At 42.9% G+C, this 20,018-nt stretch overlaps 1 protein-coding gene across 2 annotated transcripts in view; it reads right to left on the minus strand.

Annotated features, from left to right (window-relative positions):
- Window positions 1–9,391: 9,391 nt before the first annotated feature.
- The window catches only part of Gabpb1 (GA binding protein transcription factor subunit beta 1), a 50,928-nt gene continuing 40,301 nt past the window's right edge, over window positions 9,392–20,018 (minus strand). For both annotated transcript variants that reach the window (XM_052183508.1, XM_052183507.1), the window contains exon 9: window positions 9,392–10,851. In XM_052183508.1, coding sequence (XP_052039468.1) covers window positions 10,699–10,851 — 153 coding nt within the window. In that variant the 3' untranslated portion in view covers window positions 9,392–10,698. The remainder of the gene's footprint in view (window positions 10,852–20,018) is intronic.

Raw genomic sequence — 20,018 nt, forward strand, 5'->3', positions numbered from 1 at the left:
CCAGGTGGTGTATGCCAGGGCTTGCATGGTGTATGGGGAAACTCCACACATAGGAAAAGGAAGGGAAGCCAGGTGGTGGCGGCACATGACTTTAATCCCAGCACTTTGGGAGGCTGAGGCAGGCAGATGTCTGAGTTGGAGGCCAACCTGGTCTACAATATAAGTAAGTTCCAGGACAGCCTGGGTTACACAGAGAAACTGCTGGGGACAGCACACAATGACAGGGACTGCCTGCAGTAGGCCGGGACGGAGACATCTCAGAAGCCCATGGCAGCTCCTTGTAGAAAAGGATGCTGTCTGGGATCCTGAGAAGCAGGAGACACATCCCTCCAGAGGACCCATCATCTGAAATAAGGGACTGCTTGCAGTAGGCCTGGATGGAGACATCTCAGTAGCCTGCGGCAGCTCTTGGTAAAAATCAGTTGTTCCCATTTCTCCTAACCTTAGCCCTGGACAACAGCTGTATAGATTTCATTTGTGCGTGACTGGTTTTCAGTTGGCCTTGGTGTGCATAATTCTATTATATCTGATTTTCTTACTTCTTTCTTCTTTAGCTCTGGAGGATTCTGTGAAACTAGATGTTCCCTGATGTAATGATTCTTAAACAATTAAAAACTTAGGCGTGGGGCACAGCACAGCACAACACAGTCCTAATGCCCAGGTGCATGCTGTGTGTTCTCATCTTAGAAACAATGTAATAATTGCACAATGGTAGTTCCAGATTAATGCTTGACTTGCAAAAAAAGTTTGAAGAACTCATTAGAAAATGAAATAGAGCCAACATTGGGACCCAAGAAAGAAAAAAAGAAGCTATTGAAGTTATGAAATAAGTTTTATACAACATTTGAAAGTGGTTCCTAGATAAACAAGTGTAGAATATGTAAAAATCTTATATTAGTAAAACTAAGTCAGAACACTGGGACTCTTAGGAGAGTCATTGTGTGCAATGTGCAGAAGCAGAAAGCTAGGGGAACTACTGAGTTAAGGGTTAACTTGATTTTTTCTGGCCACTGCCTGGCAGCTTTGCCCATGTCAGTTATCATTAGAGCCTCACAAGAAAGTGCAAGTCGCTGGCCTCAGCTCTAAGCTCTGAAGTATAATAAGTTAAAGTTAAAGTTTAAATAATGTTAAGTTTATAATTATTATTATTTTGGCCACAGGCCTGGGAATAGGGAAACTTGAAGCGTTGGGGAAGAATTGTCATTCTTGATTCTTTGTGGGACGTGGTTATTCTTTTAAATTTGATTTGGCAAAGATTATACAATGTCTTTATAAATCTGCTTTTAGAATGTCAGTATAGGGCTGGGGCAGGAGAAAGGAGGGTGAGCATGAAAAGGACTTGTAAAGAGGGAGTGAAGAGAGAGCGTGAGGTGTGTGTGGAGAGTGTGTGTGTGAGGTGTGTGTGGAGAGTGTGTGTGTGAGGTGTGTGTGGAAAGTGTATGTGTGTGAGGTGTGTGTGGAGAGTGTTGTGAGGTGTGTGTTGAGAGTGTATGTGTGAGGTGTGTATGGAGAGTGTGTGTGTGAGGTGTGTGTGGAGAGTGTGTGTGTATGTGGAGAGTGTGTGTGAGGTGTGTGTGTGAGGTGTGTGTGGAGAGTGTGTGTGTGAGGTGTGTGTGGAGAGTGTGTGTGTGAGGTGTGTGAGGAGAGTGTGTGTGTGAGGTGTGTGTGGAGAGTGTGTGAGGTGTGTGTGGAGAGTGTGTGTGTGAGGTGTGTGAGGAGAGTGTGTGTGTGTGAGGTGTGTGTGGAATGTGTGTGTGTGAGGAGTGTGTGGAGAGTGTGTGTGTGAGGTGTGTGTGGAGAGTGTGTGTGTGAGGTGTGTGTGGAGAGTGTGTGAGGAGTGTGTGGAGAGTGTGTGTATGAGGTGTGTGTGGAGAGTGTGTGTGTGAGGTGTGTGTGGAATGTGTGTGTGTGAGGAGTGTGTGGAGAGTGTGTGTGTGAGGTGTGTGTGGAGAGTGTGTGTGTGAGGTGTGTGTGGAGAGTGTGTGAGGAGTGTGTGGAGAGTGTGTGTATGAGGTGTGTGTGGAGAGTGTGTGTGTGAGGTGTGTGTGGAATGTGTGTGTGTGAGGAGTGTGTGGAGAGTGTGTGTGTGAGGTGTGTGTGGAGAGTGTGTGTGTGAGGTGTGTGTGGAGAGTGTGTGAGGAGTGTGTGGAGAGTGTGTGTATGAGGTGTGTGTGGAGAGTGTGTGTGTGAGGTGTGTATGGAGAGTGTGTGAGGTGTGTGTGGAGAGTGTGTGTGTGAGGTGTGTGTGGAGAGTATGTGAGGTGTGTGTGGAGAGTGTGTGTGTGAGGTGTGTGAGGAGAGTGTTTGTGTGAGGTGTGTGTGGAGAGTGTGTGAGGTGTGTGTGGAGAGTGTGTGTGTGAGGTGTGTGAGAAGAGTGTGTGTGTGTGAGGTGTGTGTGGAGAGTGTGTGAGGAGTGTGTGGAGAGTGTGTGTGTGAGGTGTGGTTGTGAGGTGTGTATGGAGAGTGTGTGAGGTGTGTGTGGAGAGTGTGTGTGTGAGGTGTGTGTGGAGAGTATGTGAGGTGTGTGTGGAGAGTGTGTGTGTGAGCGAACTCACAGAGGTGTGTGTGAGCGTGAGAGCTCACAAAAAGAAAAGTGCCCCGGAGAAAAACAAAGTGAGCAGGAGAATGCAGAGTGTGTGCAGCCTTGAGCTGTGAGCGAATGATCGAGAGAGAGAGAGAGAGAGAGAGAGAGAGAGAGAGAGAGAGAGAGAGAGAGCAGAGAATGAGAGGGAAAAGAGAAAAACTTCAAGCCTTGAAAAATTGCCTGTCAGCTTGTACCCAAAAAACAGTCTGTGTGTATTTATTATGCGCCTTCCAGATATCCCTGCTTCCAGTGGAGAACTCTGATCCTGTGTCAAGACTGGACCCCAACAGGAAGCCCTGTCTCAAAACAAAAAACAAGAGAGAGAGAGAGAGAGAGAGAGAGAGAGAGAGAGAGAGAGAGAAGAGAGAGAGAGAAAGAGGGGAAGGGAGGGAGGGTTGGGAAGGGAGGAGAGAGAAAAGAAGGTAAGAAAGTAAGGGAGGAGAGGGGAGGGGAGGGGAGAGGAGAGAAAGGAAGGTAGAGGAGAGGGCAAAGGGAGGGAAGGGAAAGGGGAGGGGAGGGGAGGGAAAGGAGAGAGGAGGGAAAGGGGAGGGGAGGGAAAGGGGAGGGAAGGGAAAGGGGAGGGGAGGGAAAGGGGAGGGGAGGGAAAGGGGAGGGAAGGGAAAGGGGAGAGGAGGGAAAGGGGAAGGAGGGAAAGGGGAGGGGAGGGAAAGGGGAGGGAAGGGAAAGGGGAGGGAAGGGAAAGGGGAGGGAAGGGAAAGTTGCTTTGCCAACAAGTTGAAAAACCACACTGGAGAAACAGCTCAGCAGGGCAGAGCACTGGCCGCTCTTCCATGGGATCTGGATTTGACTTCCAGCATCCAGGTGGCAGCTCACAACCATCAGTAATTTCATTTCCAGAAGATCTTACGCCTGCTTCTGGCCTCAGCAGAGTTGAGGCATTCTTGGCTGGCTAGTTTGAATATCTGTGGGAGATTTAGAAGGGATCACAGATATGAAAGCACAAAGAGAAAGCCTACCTAGCAGGAAAAGGCCTCACCAGGCAAAAAGTTCCAGGAATGCATAAGAACCAGGAAGTGAAAAGGAAAAGGGCCAGGGATTGGCTGTCATCTTAGTGAATCCGGCTTTTATAATTCACAGCTTCCAAGACCAGCTGCTATGCTCACTGCTGTGTAGAGTTTACCGTTTACCAATGCATTTGGCTCACTCTAGTGGCCTGTCACCCTGAATAGCTAGCTGCCTACAAAGGATACTACTTAGCTCCTAACTGCTACCAATGACAGATGCAATGTGGGTGAAATAAAGAAATCTCACCACTGTTACTCTTCAGAAAGCAGTTTGGTAAAGTCAAGTAAAACCTAACTACCCTAGAATAATGAATCATTTGCTACTTCTCTGTAGACTCAGGAAATCCTGTGGAAGAGGGGAGGGGAGAACCAGTGAGGTCAGGCACACACCATGAGAACTCAGCCCACAGAATCATCTGACTGAGCTCATGGGAACTTTAGAGATCAGGAAACCTGCAGAGGTCTGACTTAGATCCCGTGTGTGTGTGTGTGTGTGTGTGTGTGTAAGTGGCTTGGTGTCTTATTTTTGATTTTTTTTTGTTTTTTTTGTTTGTTTGTTTGTTTTTTTGTTTGTTTTTTTTGTTTTGGTTTGTTTTGGGGTTTTTTTGGTTTTTTTGGTTTTTTTGGTTTTTTGAGACAGGGTTTCTCTGCATAGCCCTGGCTGTCCTGGAACTCACTCTGTAGACCAGGCTGGCCTCAAACTCAGAAATCCACCTGCCTCTGCCTCCCAAGTGCTAGGATTACAGACTTGTGTCTGATCCTCCAGGACTTGCATGGTAGAGGGAAGAAACTGATTTCTGAAATCTACACTTATGCTGTGGCATAAGCATGCACACATGTACACACACAGAGTAAATAAATGTAAAAAAATAATACCATTTAGCCAAAGTTGCCAGTATACTAAACAACAGCATTAACGCTGTTGAAGAACCATACAAAAACTCTGCCATTTATTTCTGAAAAGCAATATATAGCAAAGCCATAGGGCAAAGCTGTAAACAGAAGACTGAGGCACTTGCCTAGCAACACACCACAACGTAAATAAACCAGTACATACCTGAGAGACTAAAACGCCTCACCCTCAGGGCAGCAGTTGACCGTGATTGTCTCTTAGAAGACTTCAAGGAAATGGGATTGGGGAGAGGAGGACAATGAGATATCAACCACATCAGTAGCACCTGCTTCTTAAAGGAACAGAAACAGGCAGGGCAAGCCAAGAGTCATTAGATTTGGGTGAGGGCTTTGTGCTTAGTTTCTTCTGTGTGCTTGGAAGTTTTCATCAAAGATGCGCGAGAAATTGGTGTTCAGTTTATCCCTGGAAAGATAAGAAACATACTGAATGACCTTTCCATGTGTGATGTTTGGTGGGTCCCTCTTTCCTCGGGGCCGCTAAGCTTGGATATTTTAGGGTAACAACAGCTGTGCCTCCATCTTAGGGGCCGGCATTGTGACCTAAGAGGGGGCAGGGGGAGTTTTAGAGAAAAGAATGAGGAAGCCCAAAGGAAGTACCAAAGAAAGCAGACTTAGGTTCCGGCCACCAGCAGAGACACAAGAGAAAGTAAAGGCTACAGTTTTGAGTTCGATTGTGGGATGCAGCTTGTCAGCTGGGAGGCAACAGCTTCCCCTTACTCTTAGCACTGAAACACTGGGTAGAAATGTTTGAAAATAAAGGCAGTTCCCAAGAAGACTAAGGATTTTTTTTTAAAAAAAAGACTATAGTTTCACTCTGTGACTTTCTTAAAATACCCTATTTTCCTATAAAGATTTGTAGTTTACATCTAATTCTTTGCCGTCATGATTGAAATGGAAAGGCTGGAACAAACATGAAAAACAGCAATAAAAAAAAGCAATTTTTTTAACTGGTGTGCTAAAATGCCTAAGAAAAACATTCTCACAGAGCAGTCAAGGTATTTAAATAATCCATGAAATTCAAAATGGTAATCTACATAATTGGTGGTAAGGATGGGGAGTTGTGTTTATGTAGTGGTACATATTTTAACTGAATAAAATAGATCATATATCAACTATGCATATGAGATCAAAACTATTTAGACTAAAAAAAAAAAACACAAGTAAGCAAATAATAAAATACTGTGGACAGATCCCTAAAAAATGTATTGTGTGGCTACATCCTCCTGATTGAAACATTCCCGCTGGACTCAAGAAATTATGGAGACTTCCAACCTAGGAAGTTCAAAAAGTTACAAGAATCTCAAACCCCACCACACAGAAAGATAGACATACAACAGTAGACAATCATGGGGGCTGGGGGGCTCAGGGGTAGACCCTCAGTTGCATGTACCTGCATGTCATGCCTGCAGCTCCGGGGGGTGCAGCTTTGGGGAGTCGGCCCCATGCTGGGGTGGGGTTTTGGCCATGCCTTTGAGTTACCCATGCTCCTGTTAGTAGAGTTGGTGGAATCAGCTCTTTGATGCTGCTGGTGTCCTATTTGGAGTGAAGAGGTATTTGTTCTTGTCTCTCCCACAAAAATCAACACAACAAAGCTCTTTTCATTCTCTTCAGGAAAGCAAAAAGGGTTTCACACACACACACACACACACACACACACGCACACACGCACGCGCGCACACGCGCGCTGCAAAGGTGATATTATATTTATCTAAAAAGTCAAGGCTCTAGGAATTGTATCCAGATAACATTCCATATTTTGATATCATTTGTTTTCATGAAGTAAAATATTTTCAAAGTTTAAGGTATCAAATGAGCAGGAGACACAAGATCACATCTATTGTCTGTGCACATAAGAAATCTGCTTTAAGAAGTCACTAAACTACTGATATTCAAGTCTTAACTTGGAACTCGCACAGTTCTAGCAGCAATGCCACGCATTTCAGGGTGGCGAGCAATCTGGTAATGGACCAGGAGCGCTTGCGTCAAAGCCAAAGTATATTCATCAGGTGTTCCCATTTAACATGGAAAAAAACCCAAATAGCAAAATAGCAAACACGGCTTAAAGCTGCAAGAGATTAGTTATCTATAATGAGCCAAGTACAGCAAATATTATTTAGTGAAATAACAAGCCCTTAGTGAGACCTCTCCTAAATTGAGTTGCCATGATGAAAGGGTTATTTATTCAGTAGGAACCAGGTGAATAGAAAATTTTTTTTCCTGTTTGCTATATAAGCCCAAGTACTAATGCTTTGGGAGCCTCTCCATGTGGCACCGTGGTTTTATCTGAAATTGCTTCCCTTCTTGTATTTTTTATTTTTTACTTTGACTCAAGTTTCAAGGTCTTTCTGGGTATTGAAAAGCACAAAGCAATTTATGAGGAATACAGAAAGAAAAGGCTCATCAGGATAAAGCACCTGCAGCCATTTCTGTCACGGCACTAATGTGTGCTATGGTTGAGGATTTCTTCCCACTGTCAAGACATATCATCATAAATGATGGCACTGAAACACATCCCGGCACACTTCCCACTAAGCATGTGTTTTAAAGGAATACTCGTGTGCTGGTCTTCTTAGTGCAGGCTGGAACTTGTCCATATATTTCCCTTTGACTCTCTTCTCTCTGGAATTTCACACTACTGACCATCAAGCTCTCCTGACTCCCATCCTCCCACCACCATCAAGAAATAAAACAACACGGAGCAGGGGAGAAAGCGGTCAATAAAGTACTTAACTTGCATGCACAACCTGAATTTGATCCAGAACCCACATTTAAAAGGCCAAGTGTGGTGGCTGTAGAGATGGTTCTGTGGTCAACAGCATTTGCTCCTTTTCCGAAAGACCTGGGTTCAGTTCCCAGCACTGACATGGCAGCTCCCAACAGCCAGTAACTCCAGTTCCTAGTGATTCCGTCCTCTTCAGTGCCCTCTTCTGGGCACTGCATGTACTTACATACACAGAGGTAAAACAGCCATACACTTGTGGGCTTCCAAGATGGCTCAGAGAGTGAAGGCTCTTGCTACCAAATTTGAACCTGAAGATCTGAGTTAGATTCCATATGGTGCAAGAGAAGCAACGTCAGCAAGTTGTCCTCTGGCCTCTACACACATACAGTGACATGAGCATGGACACAGAGGTGCATGTGTGTGTATACGTGTGCACACACATGTACAAACACACTCAGAGGTGGAGGGCCAGGCAGATTAGCCCACCCTTACCAGTTCCCGACCAGTGTGTCTAAAAAAAGGGGGTACACTCTGCCTGAGGAATGATACCTGAAGTTGTTCTCTGGCCTTTATGCATACACATGTGCTAACCCACACACACACATACACACACACACACACACACACAAATGGAAACAGCCAGCGCATGGTGGCAACTAGACAGCTGCTAATCGCAAACCCAACACTGACATCTGGAAACCAATTGTAGATTACTGAACATTTTTATTTCCTTTCATCAGTCATTCTAGTTCTCAGTACAGAACAGCACTGAGGCTTCCCCAGCCTACGTGGAAACTGTTAAAAGGAGCTGATAAAGAGGAGTGGGGGCGTCTCATCTCCATTAGATTCTTGTCCACGGGTCGCACAGTGAGTCAGATGAAGATTTTAGAGACAACACTGTCCAACGTGGCTCTGGAGACAGTACACATCTCAAAACTTCTTGAATACTTGTTACACCACACCCAATTGTTTTCCCGGATCACTTGGCTTGCTGTTATTATTGGAAATCGAAATTACATCCTGTATCACATGATCTCCAGCAGAGCCCATGACTGGGAGTAAAGGCAGCACAGGAGCTCGTAGCTGCTTCTTTGTTGCCACCTTGAGGCTTTGCAGCGCTAACCTGATCTAAGAACAAACTGCACTGGCTACTCCCTGGAGTGAACAGTGGCCCCTCTGTCCCAACACTGCCCACCAAGGCATTAAATGCACTCCAGTGTCCTGTTTAATATCAATCACTTCACAAACCCAAACCACATGTTCTCCAGTTGCTTCTTGTGACTGAAGGGCATGCAGCTTCACGGGCTGAAAATGTAGCTTACAGTTTTTTAAACTTAGCATTATGCATTTGCTTTTGCCATGTTGGAAATGAGCCCGGGTCATATAAGCATTCTACCACTGAGCTATAGCCCGAGCCCCATAAGCTAGTGTTAGATCGTTTAACATTTATGGCCCCAGAACTACAAAGGCTAAGAGGCAAGGTCACTAGAATTCATGGCTTGGAGACCAGACTATAACAGCAAGGCTGCATTTCAAGGCTGAATAAAACTAATGTCAAATTTAGTGAAAAACTAGAAGGAATTCTCTTGTTTGTTTTTGCTGATTTTTAAATATTTGTCATAGAGCAGAGGTTCTCACCCAGTGGGTCACAACCCCTTGTGGGTCATATACTCTTTCACATGGGTCACAGATCAGATATCCCGAATATCAGATATTTATATAACAATTTATAACAGCAGCAAAATTACAGTTCTGAAGTAGCAACAAAAATATTTTAATCCAGCTCCTCACTACAACATGAACTGTATTAGAGTTGCAGCCTTAGGAAGGCTGGGACGCACTGCTGTAGAGGCTTCCTGTGGTCTCCAGAAAGGCAACTGAGAGAGGCTGAGGCCAGGCCCTTTATTACACTAACTCCTGTAAACACACTCCGGTACGAACCAGCACATTCCCAGGGAATCATTTTGGGGTTTTCAAGGCATGAGGAGTCTAATTGTTTTCATATGGCAGAACGTGGCTCAGATTATCTGTGCAACAGGATTTGAACCAGCGTCTCAAAGCGTCAAGGGCCTGCTCCACCACAGAGGCCTATTGTCCACATTTTAATGTGTGAAGAATGTGCAGTCAAAACATGAGTCTGCTCAGAGCTATGTGGAAAGTTATTTAATTGTAAAATAGAAAATGAGGCCAGAGTACAGTCTAAGGGTAACTGGTTCTTTATACAGATAAGCTACAGGAGCTGGGGGTGGGGGGAGGGGTTAAACATTTTCATAAAGCAATAGAACAAAACAAAATAATAAGGAGCTCGAAGTTACATTTTACAAAAGAGAATGGAATAGTCTGTCAAATGTCCATACATTTCGGAATTGACAGTATTGGGAGAGTCGCAGCACAGGCCTGTTCACAGGGAATAGCGAAAGTTACGTTAAACACACTCATAGCGTCACCGAGTACAAAAGGTCCTGCTCTACATACAAAAGCAATTTTCCATAAGAATAATTTCTTAGGGGGAGGGGAGTAAGTCCATGAAATATCTCAGAAACCCAAATGCACTGAGTTTGCCAAAAACATTATCTTAAAATCCAGCGCCTCAAAGTGCTCGTGTGGAAGTCATGATGGAAGGAAGGCACGGAACAGTCTCACGGCCTCGCAATGCAATTGTCAGAAAAGCGTACATTTGTAGAGTTCTCTCGCAAGCTACTCCAAGAACATTGTCACGGTCGCCAGCGACGCCGGGTTCGAGCTTACTCACTCTCGATGACCGGCGGCACGGCAGCGGGGCCTTTGCTTTGTCTTGGTAACTGTCATCGTCTTTGTGGGAGACATACCTAAGCAAGTTATGCGTTTTAAAATCATAAAACATGCAGGATATGTACAAACGAAATTTTAAAAATATTTGCTTCATATACATGTAAATCTACTTACATGTAGCTGAAATCGAACAAATATAAAATTTCTGCTTCCTAAAAAAATGTTTTCAGAGAACCTGAGACAACTCAAAAGCTGTGCAAAAGTTCCTGGGAGAAATCTCTTTGCAGAGTTTTTCCAGCATCAGTCCACCATAATTGTTACACATTTGGTCTAATCGACAACGACCACACTTAAAACTTCTGTTTCTGAGAAACTAAGTCTGCACCCAAATCAAAAAGAATTCCCCATAACAGTGGCTTACTGTGGGTTTTGGATCTCTGCAACAATCTTTATCAACTCATTTATAACTGTAAAAAAAGAAACAACCAAAAAAACTATTTACAGAATTCAGTCTTAAATACATTTCACAAGTTCTAAAGTTTTATATTACAAGAATTGAGAGCTCATGGCTTAAGTCCCATTATCAATCCGTGGTATTTTTCTATTATTCGGTATTCCCATGGCATGGTGGTGTCCTTCCTGTGCACAGTTCAAGACTGCGCTCTTTCTGGACACAAGGTAAAAACAAACTGGTGTTGGCAGCGCTAGACGGCTTCTTTGTTGGTCTGGAGGCGTGTCATGGCCTCCAGCTTCTGCCTGTAGGCCTCCGCCTCCTGCTCCTTTTTAAGCAGCTGCTGCCGGTATTTCTGGGCCTCTCGGTTGGCTTCATCCAGCTGTTTCTGAAGCGCTTCTCTCTCCTAATTTAGAAAAGAAAGCCGTGTTTTCAATTTTTGCACAAATACGTTCACATAATCATGTGTCCTTCAAAAGAGCATGGCTCTGCTGTGACCGCAGCAGCTGCCTAGGGCCCCTCCTAGACATTCTATCTTTTCAACCAACATGTGGCCACATGTAGACTGCCAGTTCTGTTCTCTGAATTATGAGAGGGACATCATTCATTAACTCCAAGAAAAGAATTTCCAATTTAGAAATATTAATAATAAACACAAAATGTACACCTGTACTTCTTTCTATACTGAAGACATAAATGGAAACTACAAACAGCCCTCATCTCTCTGTAGAGCGAGCTCCTACAGATACTAATCACACAACTGACACCCAAAACATGACTGAGTGAAGGCAACTCCACAACCTGCTTCTCCCTTGCCAGGCTGGGAAACGTGATCCTCAAAAGTGGTGGATCCTTCCCAGGAGGATTCCAGTGTCACCATCTCCAGGGTGAACCATGCCCTGCACACTACCAAGCACAAGGCCTGAACTCCATCCATCATGAAGGTCGCAAACAGTGGCTCATAAACATCTATAATGAGATCTGACACCCTTTTCTGGTGTGTCTGAAGACAGCAACAGTGTACTCGCATAAAATAAATCTTAAAAAAAAAAAAAACCAACATATACAGAGGCAGTCCAATGAAAAATGTCTGCTGATTTCTTCTCTTCATTCTGCCTCTGTTCAGTTATCAAGGAAAAAGGAACAAACACTTCCAAGACCCCCCCCCTTTTTTTTTAAATCAACCTCTAGTAAATATATAAAGAAAAGGTAATCCACATAGGCCCAGGCTCAGGGGAGCTTCCTGTCTTAGGAATGAAGTAATCTCATTACAAAGGCCTATGATCTGCTAGTGAGGTAGGGGCCAGAATATAACTATGAATTATAGAAAAGGCAACACTGAGCAGCACACATGCCCAGAGGGAGGGAAAGGTGAGGCAGGGAGGTCCTAGGAAAGGACAGTCTGAGGGTCTCCTCCTGAATAGTCACTGCCTCCTGACACTGGCTCTGTAAGTACCCAGACTGCCTCTGCTTTTCTGTTCAGACACGCCTACCAAGAGGAGTACAGTGTGTTCTCCCTCTCATCTCTCTCTCTCTTATCTCTCTCTCCCTATCTCTCTCTCCTTCTCTATCTCTCTCCCTATCTCTCTCTTTTTCATACATACAACACACACACACACACCCTCACCCTATGATCCCCTCTCATTGCCCTATACTGAGAATGAAGTTAAATTTAGTATTTTTCACATTCCTATGGGTTCACCAAATATGGGAGTGATTAAAAAGTCCACTAAAGCAACAGCCATTATTTCCTGTTGAAGCAACACCCAGGCCCTACTCTAATGCCTTATATCCCTGCTGAGCAGCAGGGTCGCTTAGACACATCCCTAAAAAATGTTAGCCAGCAAGGAGAAGTTGGAAACACCTAAGAGTGGGGCCTCTGGGAAGCAATCAACCAGGGAAGGCTGACCTTTGCAGGACTCCGAGTCTGCCAGTGGTGGGGTTAAGAGGTGAAGGGTAGGAGCAAGAGCTCCCCAAGGGCCTGTGAAGTGTCTTTAAGGCTTACCTACGCCATGCTCACTCTGGAAACACATACACTAGAACTGGGTAATGCACAGATGAGCAAGGCCCTGCACCAGGACAGCATGCACACCCACGAAGCACTCCATAATTTCACTCCAGCTCCAGGGGGAGCTGACACCTGACTCGGCAGGCACCAGCACTATGGATATACACATCATATAACTAAAAACTAATAAAAACAAATCTCATTAAGATTATATGTGTTAGGTAGAGAGATGGCTCAATAGTTAAGAGCACTGACTGCTCTTCCAGAGGTCCTGAGTTCAATTCCCAACAACAACATGGTGGTTCACAAACGTCTGTAATGAGATCTGATGCCCTCTTCTGGTGTGTCTGAAGACAGCTACAGTTACTCATATACATTAAATAAATAATATTTTTTTAAAAGTATATGTTAAAAAGTAGGATCTTGCCAGGCGGTGGTGGCATACACCTTTAATCCCAGCACTTGGGAGGCAGAGGCAGGCAGATTTCTGAGTTCGAGGCCAGCCAGGTCTACAGAGTTCCAGGACAGCCAGGGCTACACAGAGAAACTCTGTCTCGAAAAACCAAAAAAAAAAAAAAAAAAAAAAAAAAAAAAAAAAAATAGTAGTAAAATCTTTTGGTAGTGAATGTTTTATATACACATAAACATTTCCCCAATCACATAGTAAATATTAGGACTATAAGGAATCATCCAGCATTGACTACTCATTAACACCTGGCATTTACAAAGGGTTTGCTATTACTGAAGACAAAAGGCAAATGGAGACAAATAATCTTCCGTATTCCTATCTTCCGTATCTCATTTCAAACACACATGTGCTCACAAACACACACATGCACACACTCACGCGTGCACACACACGCACACCACCCAGAGCTCTCACACTCTAGGCAAGTATTCAACCACTGAGCAGTGAGTAAAACCATTCTAATACAATAGGTAACAGCTCCCTTTCACCTACTAGACCAAATAAAAGACTCACTTCTGCTGCATTTATTTTGTCTGAGCAAAGACAAAGGTCCTCAGGATGTGCTGAATATGTTGAGCATGTGATTAACACAACGTTTTCCTGTTGTACTTTTGACTTCTCAGAAATATAGGAATATGGAAAGCGAAACTTTTTGTCATCTCATTTTCCAAAGAAAGTAAAACTATGAAAAATTGAAAATGCTAATATTTTACCTTTGTTTCTGATGTCAATGACTGGATATACTTCATAGAAGACAGTTTTTTAAACAGTGTTTCACACATTAACAGTACAACAGGCTGACACCTTACATTTTTATTTAAATATAAATGTTAATCCTATGGACTGGATATTTTGTAGTAAAGCCACACTGGTTTTAATATTCTGGTTTAATACTTAATGTGTGTGTGTGTGCACATGTGATACAGCACATATGTGCTCACAGGACAACTTTCTGTGGTCAGTTTTCTTCTTTCCATCCTTACGCAGACTTATGGGGGTCAAATGGAAGATGGCAGGCTTGCACAGCGAGCCTCTCTATCTGCTGAACCATCTTGTTGGCCCAATTTTGATTTATTATTATTATTATTATTATTATTATTATTATATGTATTTGGGTGTTTTATCTGCATTTGTGTTTGTGTACCATTATAAGTATGCAGAGACCAAGGAGGCCAGAAGAGGGCGCCAGATTTCCTGGAACTGGAGTTACAGACTATTTTAAGTTTCTGTGTAGGTGCTAGGAACTCTGGAAAAGGAGCAAGTACTCAGCCTCGATTTTATGTAGCAATAATCAGTTAAGATGTGATGCTAAGGCCCTGCTCTAGGGACCCTGTGGCTGCTCAGCATGCAGGAAGCTCGGGATTCAAGATCCAGCACAGAAGGAAAATAAAGGAGTCTGACACCAAAGACTCCTAAGAGCTAAACCCCAGTTAACAATCAAGATTGATGGCAACAAGACACACCAACTATTATACTAAATTATAATATGCCTGAATCATTAAGTAACAGAACCACGGGATAAGGGGTGATTTCAGCTCCCTTTATTTTCAAAGACGGATTTCTAATTCTGCCTTAAAAACAATGGTGTGGAACAACTTGAGCACTTTAATATGTTTCTAATACTCGATTTTATGTGGTTCTAGCTATTATAAACGGAAGGACACAATTACACTATGCACTTTAGGTAATCTCCTAATAAATGCCATTCATTGGAAATGGACTATTTGTCCATCGTTGCAGTCAACCTGCATTTGTTCCAACTTCATTTCTTTCTTGTCTTTCAGACAGTCTCACTATGTAGCCTTGGCTGGCCTAGAACTCACTTGTAGACCAGGCTACCCTCAAACTCACAAGAGGGGATTTCAGGCATGCACCACCATGCCAGGCTTTTCTTTCACTTACTCTTCATAGCAAGCAATTGCTGATGCTATTCCTGTTCTGTCTTGTTGATGGAGAAGCTATGCCTTGAAAAGTCAAAGTAGCGGGCCAAGGTCATACACTCAGAATATAAGAAAATTCAAACCTACAGTTGAGCCCAGAAACATACTCCCAATGATCAGGTATATCTAAGTTTTTGTTATCATTACACTTTATTATTATTTTTATTATTGTGTGTGTCTACAATGTGTGTATGGGCGTATATGAGGGCAGAGTACTACATCGGGAGTTGATTCCCTCCTTTTGCCCGTGTTTGTGTTCCAAGGATCGAGCTTGAGTCGTCAGACTTGCAAGGGAATCATTATCTTGCCAGCCCTCACACATACACACACATGCGCACACATGTGGAGTTGCAGGCAGTTGTGAGCTGCCCGACATCAGTGCCATGAGTGGAATCTGGCTCCCTGCAACAGCACAACATGTTCTCAGTCACCGAGCCATCTCTCTCAGCCCCTAGCTCTAATTTTTTTTTAATTAAATACAAAGGAGACTATAAATACAGTCCCTGACTACCACAATTTATGCCAAGTTTCCCATATTTAGGGGTCAGTACATCCACACTGTAAAAGATGAGCCTTGCCCTGGGAAAACCAGATCATGAAATGATCATGCTATCTCCCCTAGCAGGTATTAAAGATTCATTTTTTAATTGTATGTGTGTGTGTGCAAGGCTGAACCCATGTGTACACTTGAGTGCAGGTGCTTGTGAAAACAAACTAGAAAAGGGTCCCAGGTGCCCTGGAACTGGAATGGTGGGACAGTTGTAAGCTGCTTGTGGCTGCTGAAAGCAAGTCCAACCCCCTGGAGAGCAGCCAGTGCTCTTAACTGCAGAGCTGTCTCTTCAGCCTCAAGTCCCAAGATACATTTTTTAAAAGAGAAAAGCTAAGTCAAGTTCCTGAGCTATTTGCTTGTGCCTAAATATTGTCCAAATGTGACAAATGATCTAATTTTTATAAACACAACCACACCTACTCATTTCAAACTTTTTCTGGCTGCTGTCTCCACCATGACAGGCTGGGACAGCTACAGAGGAGTCACAAGATTCATAAAGCCAAAATTAACTCAATCCAGCTTTTTCCATAAAGATGCCCTTTCTTCCCCAGCTCTAGAAAAACTTCCTGAACTAAAGGACATGTGACTATATAGAACTTTAAATCCTGACGGGAGCAGACAACCTAAACACAGCTGGAAATTTCAGCTGTGATTTCAGCACCCTGCAAGCAAAGACATGAGTTCAAGGAAAGCCTGGGCTACAAGGTTATTCCCAGAGCAGCCAGGCCTACACACAGCAGGATCTACCCAAAACAAAAGAAAAAAAAAAACTAAGTAAAATAAATAAAAATAATTTTGAAAAAAGATTTCTAATAAAATTTATTAAAATTCTAATAAAAATTAAAATTTACAGAACAATTTTCACAAGAACAATAAAACTAAGGACCCTTAACCTGAGTTAAATGTTAAGTTTAATGTTAAGTTAGTTTATGCCCAGCTAAAGAACACACGGATATTCATTTACAAAATAAACCCCCTGCTGAGCGTGCTGACTGTGCACAACATTGACCCCAGTACTCTGGAGGCAGAGGCAGCCATAGCTTCTTGAGGCTGCCTGATACACCAAGTGAGGTCTGGGCCAGCTAGAGCTACACAGTGAGGCCCTGTGTCAAAAATCTAAAAAAAAAAAAAGAAAAGAAAGAAAAGAAAGAAAAGAAAGAAAAGAAAGAAAGAAAGAAAGAAAGAAAGAAAGAAAGAAAGAAAGAAAGAAAGAAAGAAAGAAAGAAAGAAAGAGAAGAAAAAGAGGAGGACAAAGAGGAAAAGGAAGAGGAGAAGAAGGGGGGGAGGAAGGAAAACAAGGCAGGCGTGCAGCAGGGGCAGCTCAGAGGAAGATTTAACTCTTGCTGAGCGTGCAGGAGGCCTGTTCCTGGTCACCTACTCCCTACACCCCACACACAAAAAATATACTAAAAAAACTGAGTCTCAAAATAAACAAATACAAAACTGACTAATTAACAGTGATCTCTAACCAGAGCTCACATAACCACCTAAGAAGCACAGGCACCTAGCTCCTGGCCTGCTCTGGACAGTCTCCCTCCCCCACCACACATTACTTCCGCTGGAACAGCTCAGTGTTGCTTATCCTAGGAAGTATCTGTAAGAGACACACTTCCCCTTCAAAGCACCAACATAGAGTCAGCAAGAGGCGGAGCCAGCGTGCTTTCGGGAATGCAGCAGCATGCGCGGCTGGCATCTTGTATGCATCTGCCCCTTCTAAAGTGAAGCAAGCCAGCCATTTCCTCACCATCAACGGACAATCCGCAATATCTACAGTTAACTGTTGAAAATGTAATTGAATTTTTCCAGAGGTTACTAGGAAAGTTTTCCAACTGCTGGCTGGAAATGTATTATAGTCAGCCACTCTGACAAGTGTGGGCACAGATATAGAGAAAGCCTTGTGAAATGGTGCACCAATTCACTTTTACATCAGTTTATAGTTTTTTCTTAATCTAAGCATTATTAATGTGCAGTGGTGACACTGTGAAATGTCCTTTAGGGTCAAAATCCCGCACTTGAGATCACTTTTGCAAAAACTTTTGGGATTAAAGTTTGGTCAAGATGAATTTAAGCAAACCGCATAAAAGCTTGCCCTGAGGATAATTCAACTGTCATCTAAGAATACACACGTGTTAGGGGACAGTGGTTACTTGGCCTGCCGTAACCACTGATGTCATATCCGAATGCTGTGACTCCAGCTGCCCCATCCTCTATTCTCTCTGTGTCAGAGACTCCGCAAAACCCTAAGTGGTTCTGGAGCCATTTGCAGTGATGGAAAATAAGATTTCCATTACCAGAAAGTTCTATTGAAAACAAACATAAAACGTCACTGTTCTTTACAGCAAGCTAAACCTAACCTCCCTAAAGCTTTCTTCTCCTTGGGTCTACTTAATTACTGAACCTTAATTCTTACTCTTGCATACTTGGAATCACTTTCCCTCACCTCAGGAAGACTAGAAAGAAGAGAAACCAGGCTGGACTTTGTGGGCAACAGTTAGGCACACCAGTTATTAATAAATAAAGGAATGGCTGGGCAGTGGTGGCACACACCTTTAATTCCAGAACTTGGGAGGCAGAGGCAGGCAGATTTCTGAGTCCAAAGCCAGCCTGGTCAACAGAGTGAGTTCCAGGATAGCCAGGGCTATACAGAGAAACCCTGTCTTGAAAAAACCAAAAACAAAAACAAAAAACCAAAAAATAAAGGAATGGACTAAAGTCACTATTGTTTAAAAAATAAATTATTAAATAAGCTTACATTTAATGAAATTCAAATAATTTAAATGTTTTATTATATAATGAAAATAAAGTACTAATTTTTTTCACTTTCTATGCCCCAAATAGACGAGCTGACAATCAGAAGAAAATAAAGGGAGCCTTACAGGTGGAGAGATGGCGGCATATTCAGCAAAGCATTCCTGTGCGACTGTGAGAACCTGAGTTTGAATCCCCAGGGCCCACGTAAAAAGCTGGCATGTGGTTGGAGAGATGGCTCAGCGGTTAAGAACACTGACTGTTCTTCCAAAGGTCCTGAGTTCAAATCCTAGCAATCACATGGTAGCTCACAACCATCAGTATGTACTCATATACATAAATAAATAGCCTGGCTGTGCTGGCACACACATTTAAAAAAAAAAAAAAAAGCTGGCATGTGCACACTTGTAATCCAAGTGCTAAGGAGGCAGAGACAGAAGGCCCATGAGACTTGCTGCTCCTCTAAGCCACTCCCCAAGTCTAGCTAAACTTGTATATTCCAGGTTCAGTGAGGGACACTGTCTCAAAAACCACGGTGGCAGGCTGGGGAGATGGCTCGGCAGTTAAGTGACTGACTGCTCTTACAGAAGATATGGGTTTAGTTCCTAGCACCCACATGGCAACTCACAACCAACCACGTTTAACTCGTTTCAGGGTATCCAATGACTCTGCAGGCACTAGGAACACACATGATACACATACATACATGCAAGAAAAGAGCTCATGCGCATAAATTAAATTTAATTTTCAAAAAGAAAAAAGTGAAAACAAGACAGAGGGTTGAGACACCGGAATCAACCTCTGGCCTCCACATGCATGCACACGCAGGGTATTAAATGAGGATATAAAGAAGATACTGCTTAGGGAAGTAAGTTAGTTTGTAAATCAGAGCTTTAATGTCCTGTAGGTGTTACTTTAAATTTTGAGAAATAAAACATCACACAATAGTTAAAACTTAAAATTTTACTAGACATCCTGGTTAAAGCATTAGCCATAGATTTCTTTTGTGTTTGTTTTTTGTGGATTCTTAAGACAGGCTTTATTTATAAGGTCTGATTAATTAGATTCTGGTTAGTTAAGTGCTGTGATTAAGTCCATAAGATGTACCTGTCTGTTGTTTAAGGAAGTATGAGAATATACTCATCTTTAATAAGAAAAGTGTTGCTGTTGGTTTAGCACACAAAAACAAACCCCCTTTCTATGGTAGGCAGAGCCTTTGACAAGAACAGCCAGGTAGTCATCAACTTCATACACATCAGAGGCAGCAAGGCAAAGTCAAGGATCCTGCTTTTACCACTCATGAAGTGAGACCCATCCAATTCCAATCTGGGAGGAAATCAAATCCAGACTCAGAGAGCGGTCAAGAGCTTGCAGTTTCCAGCTCAGAGCTGTTTCTACTGCATTTGCCCTTCAACGTTAAGATCATGTTTTATAGGAGACATTATAAATTCAGTAGATAGAATTTTATTTACAGTCATGTAAACTAAGAGATAGTGCTTTGTTACACCAACGAATGAGTTTGGAAGAGGAAGGAGGAAGATGGTAACAATACTCCAAGTGAATTCAGTTCCTCAAAGGAGGAAATCAAAATAAACAGCTGTCTTTTGCATTTACAAACACAACCTGTTTAGCAAACATCAGCTTGCTCTAAGAGGATTCCCAGGCCCATTAGGGAGCAGCACTTTTGAAAGAAAAGAATTTTCAATGACTTGTGAGAATGGTATGCATAAGTTTAACAAAAAAATAAGAGATGGAGTTTAAAAACCAAAGACAGTGCAAGTGTTACCAGGATAGCAAACTTCGTTACAAACAAATTCTGCACTCATTCAATCATTCATTCAATATTTATTTATTGAGG

Source organism: Apodemus sylvaticus, chromosome 5 (assembly GCF_947179515.1).
Source record: "Apodemus sylvaticus chromosome 5, mApoSyl1.1, whole genome shotgun sequence".
In the NCBI taxonomy this organism is placed as follows: domain Eukaryota; kingdom Metazoa; phylum Chordata; class Mammalia; order Rodentia; family Muridae; genus Apodemus; species Apodemus sylvaticus.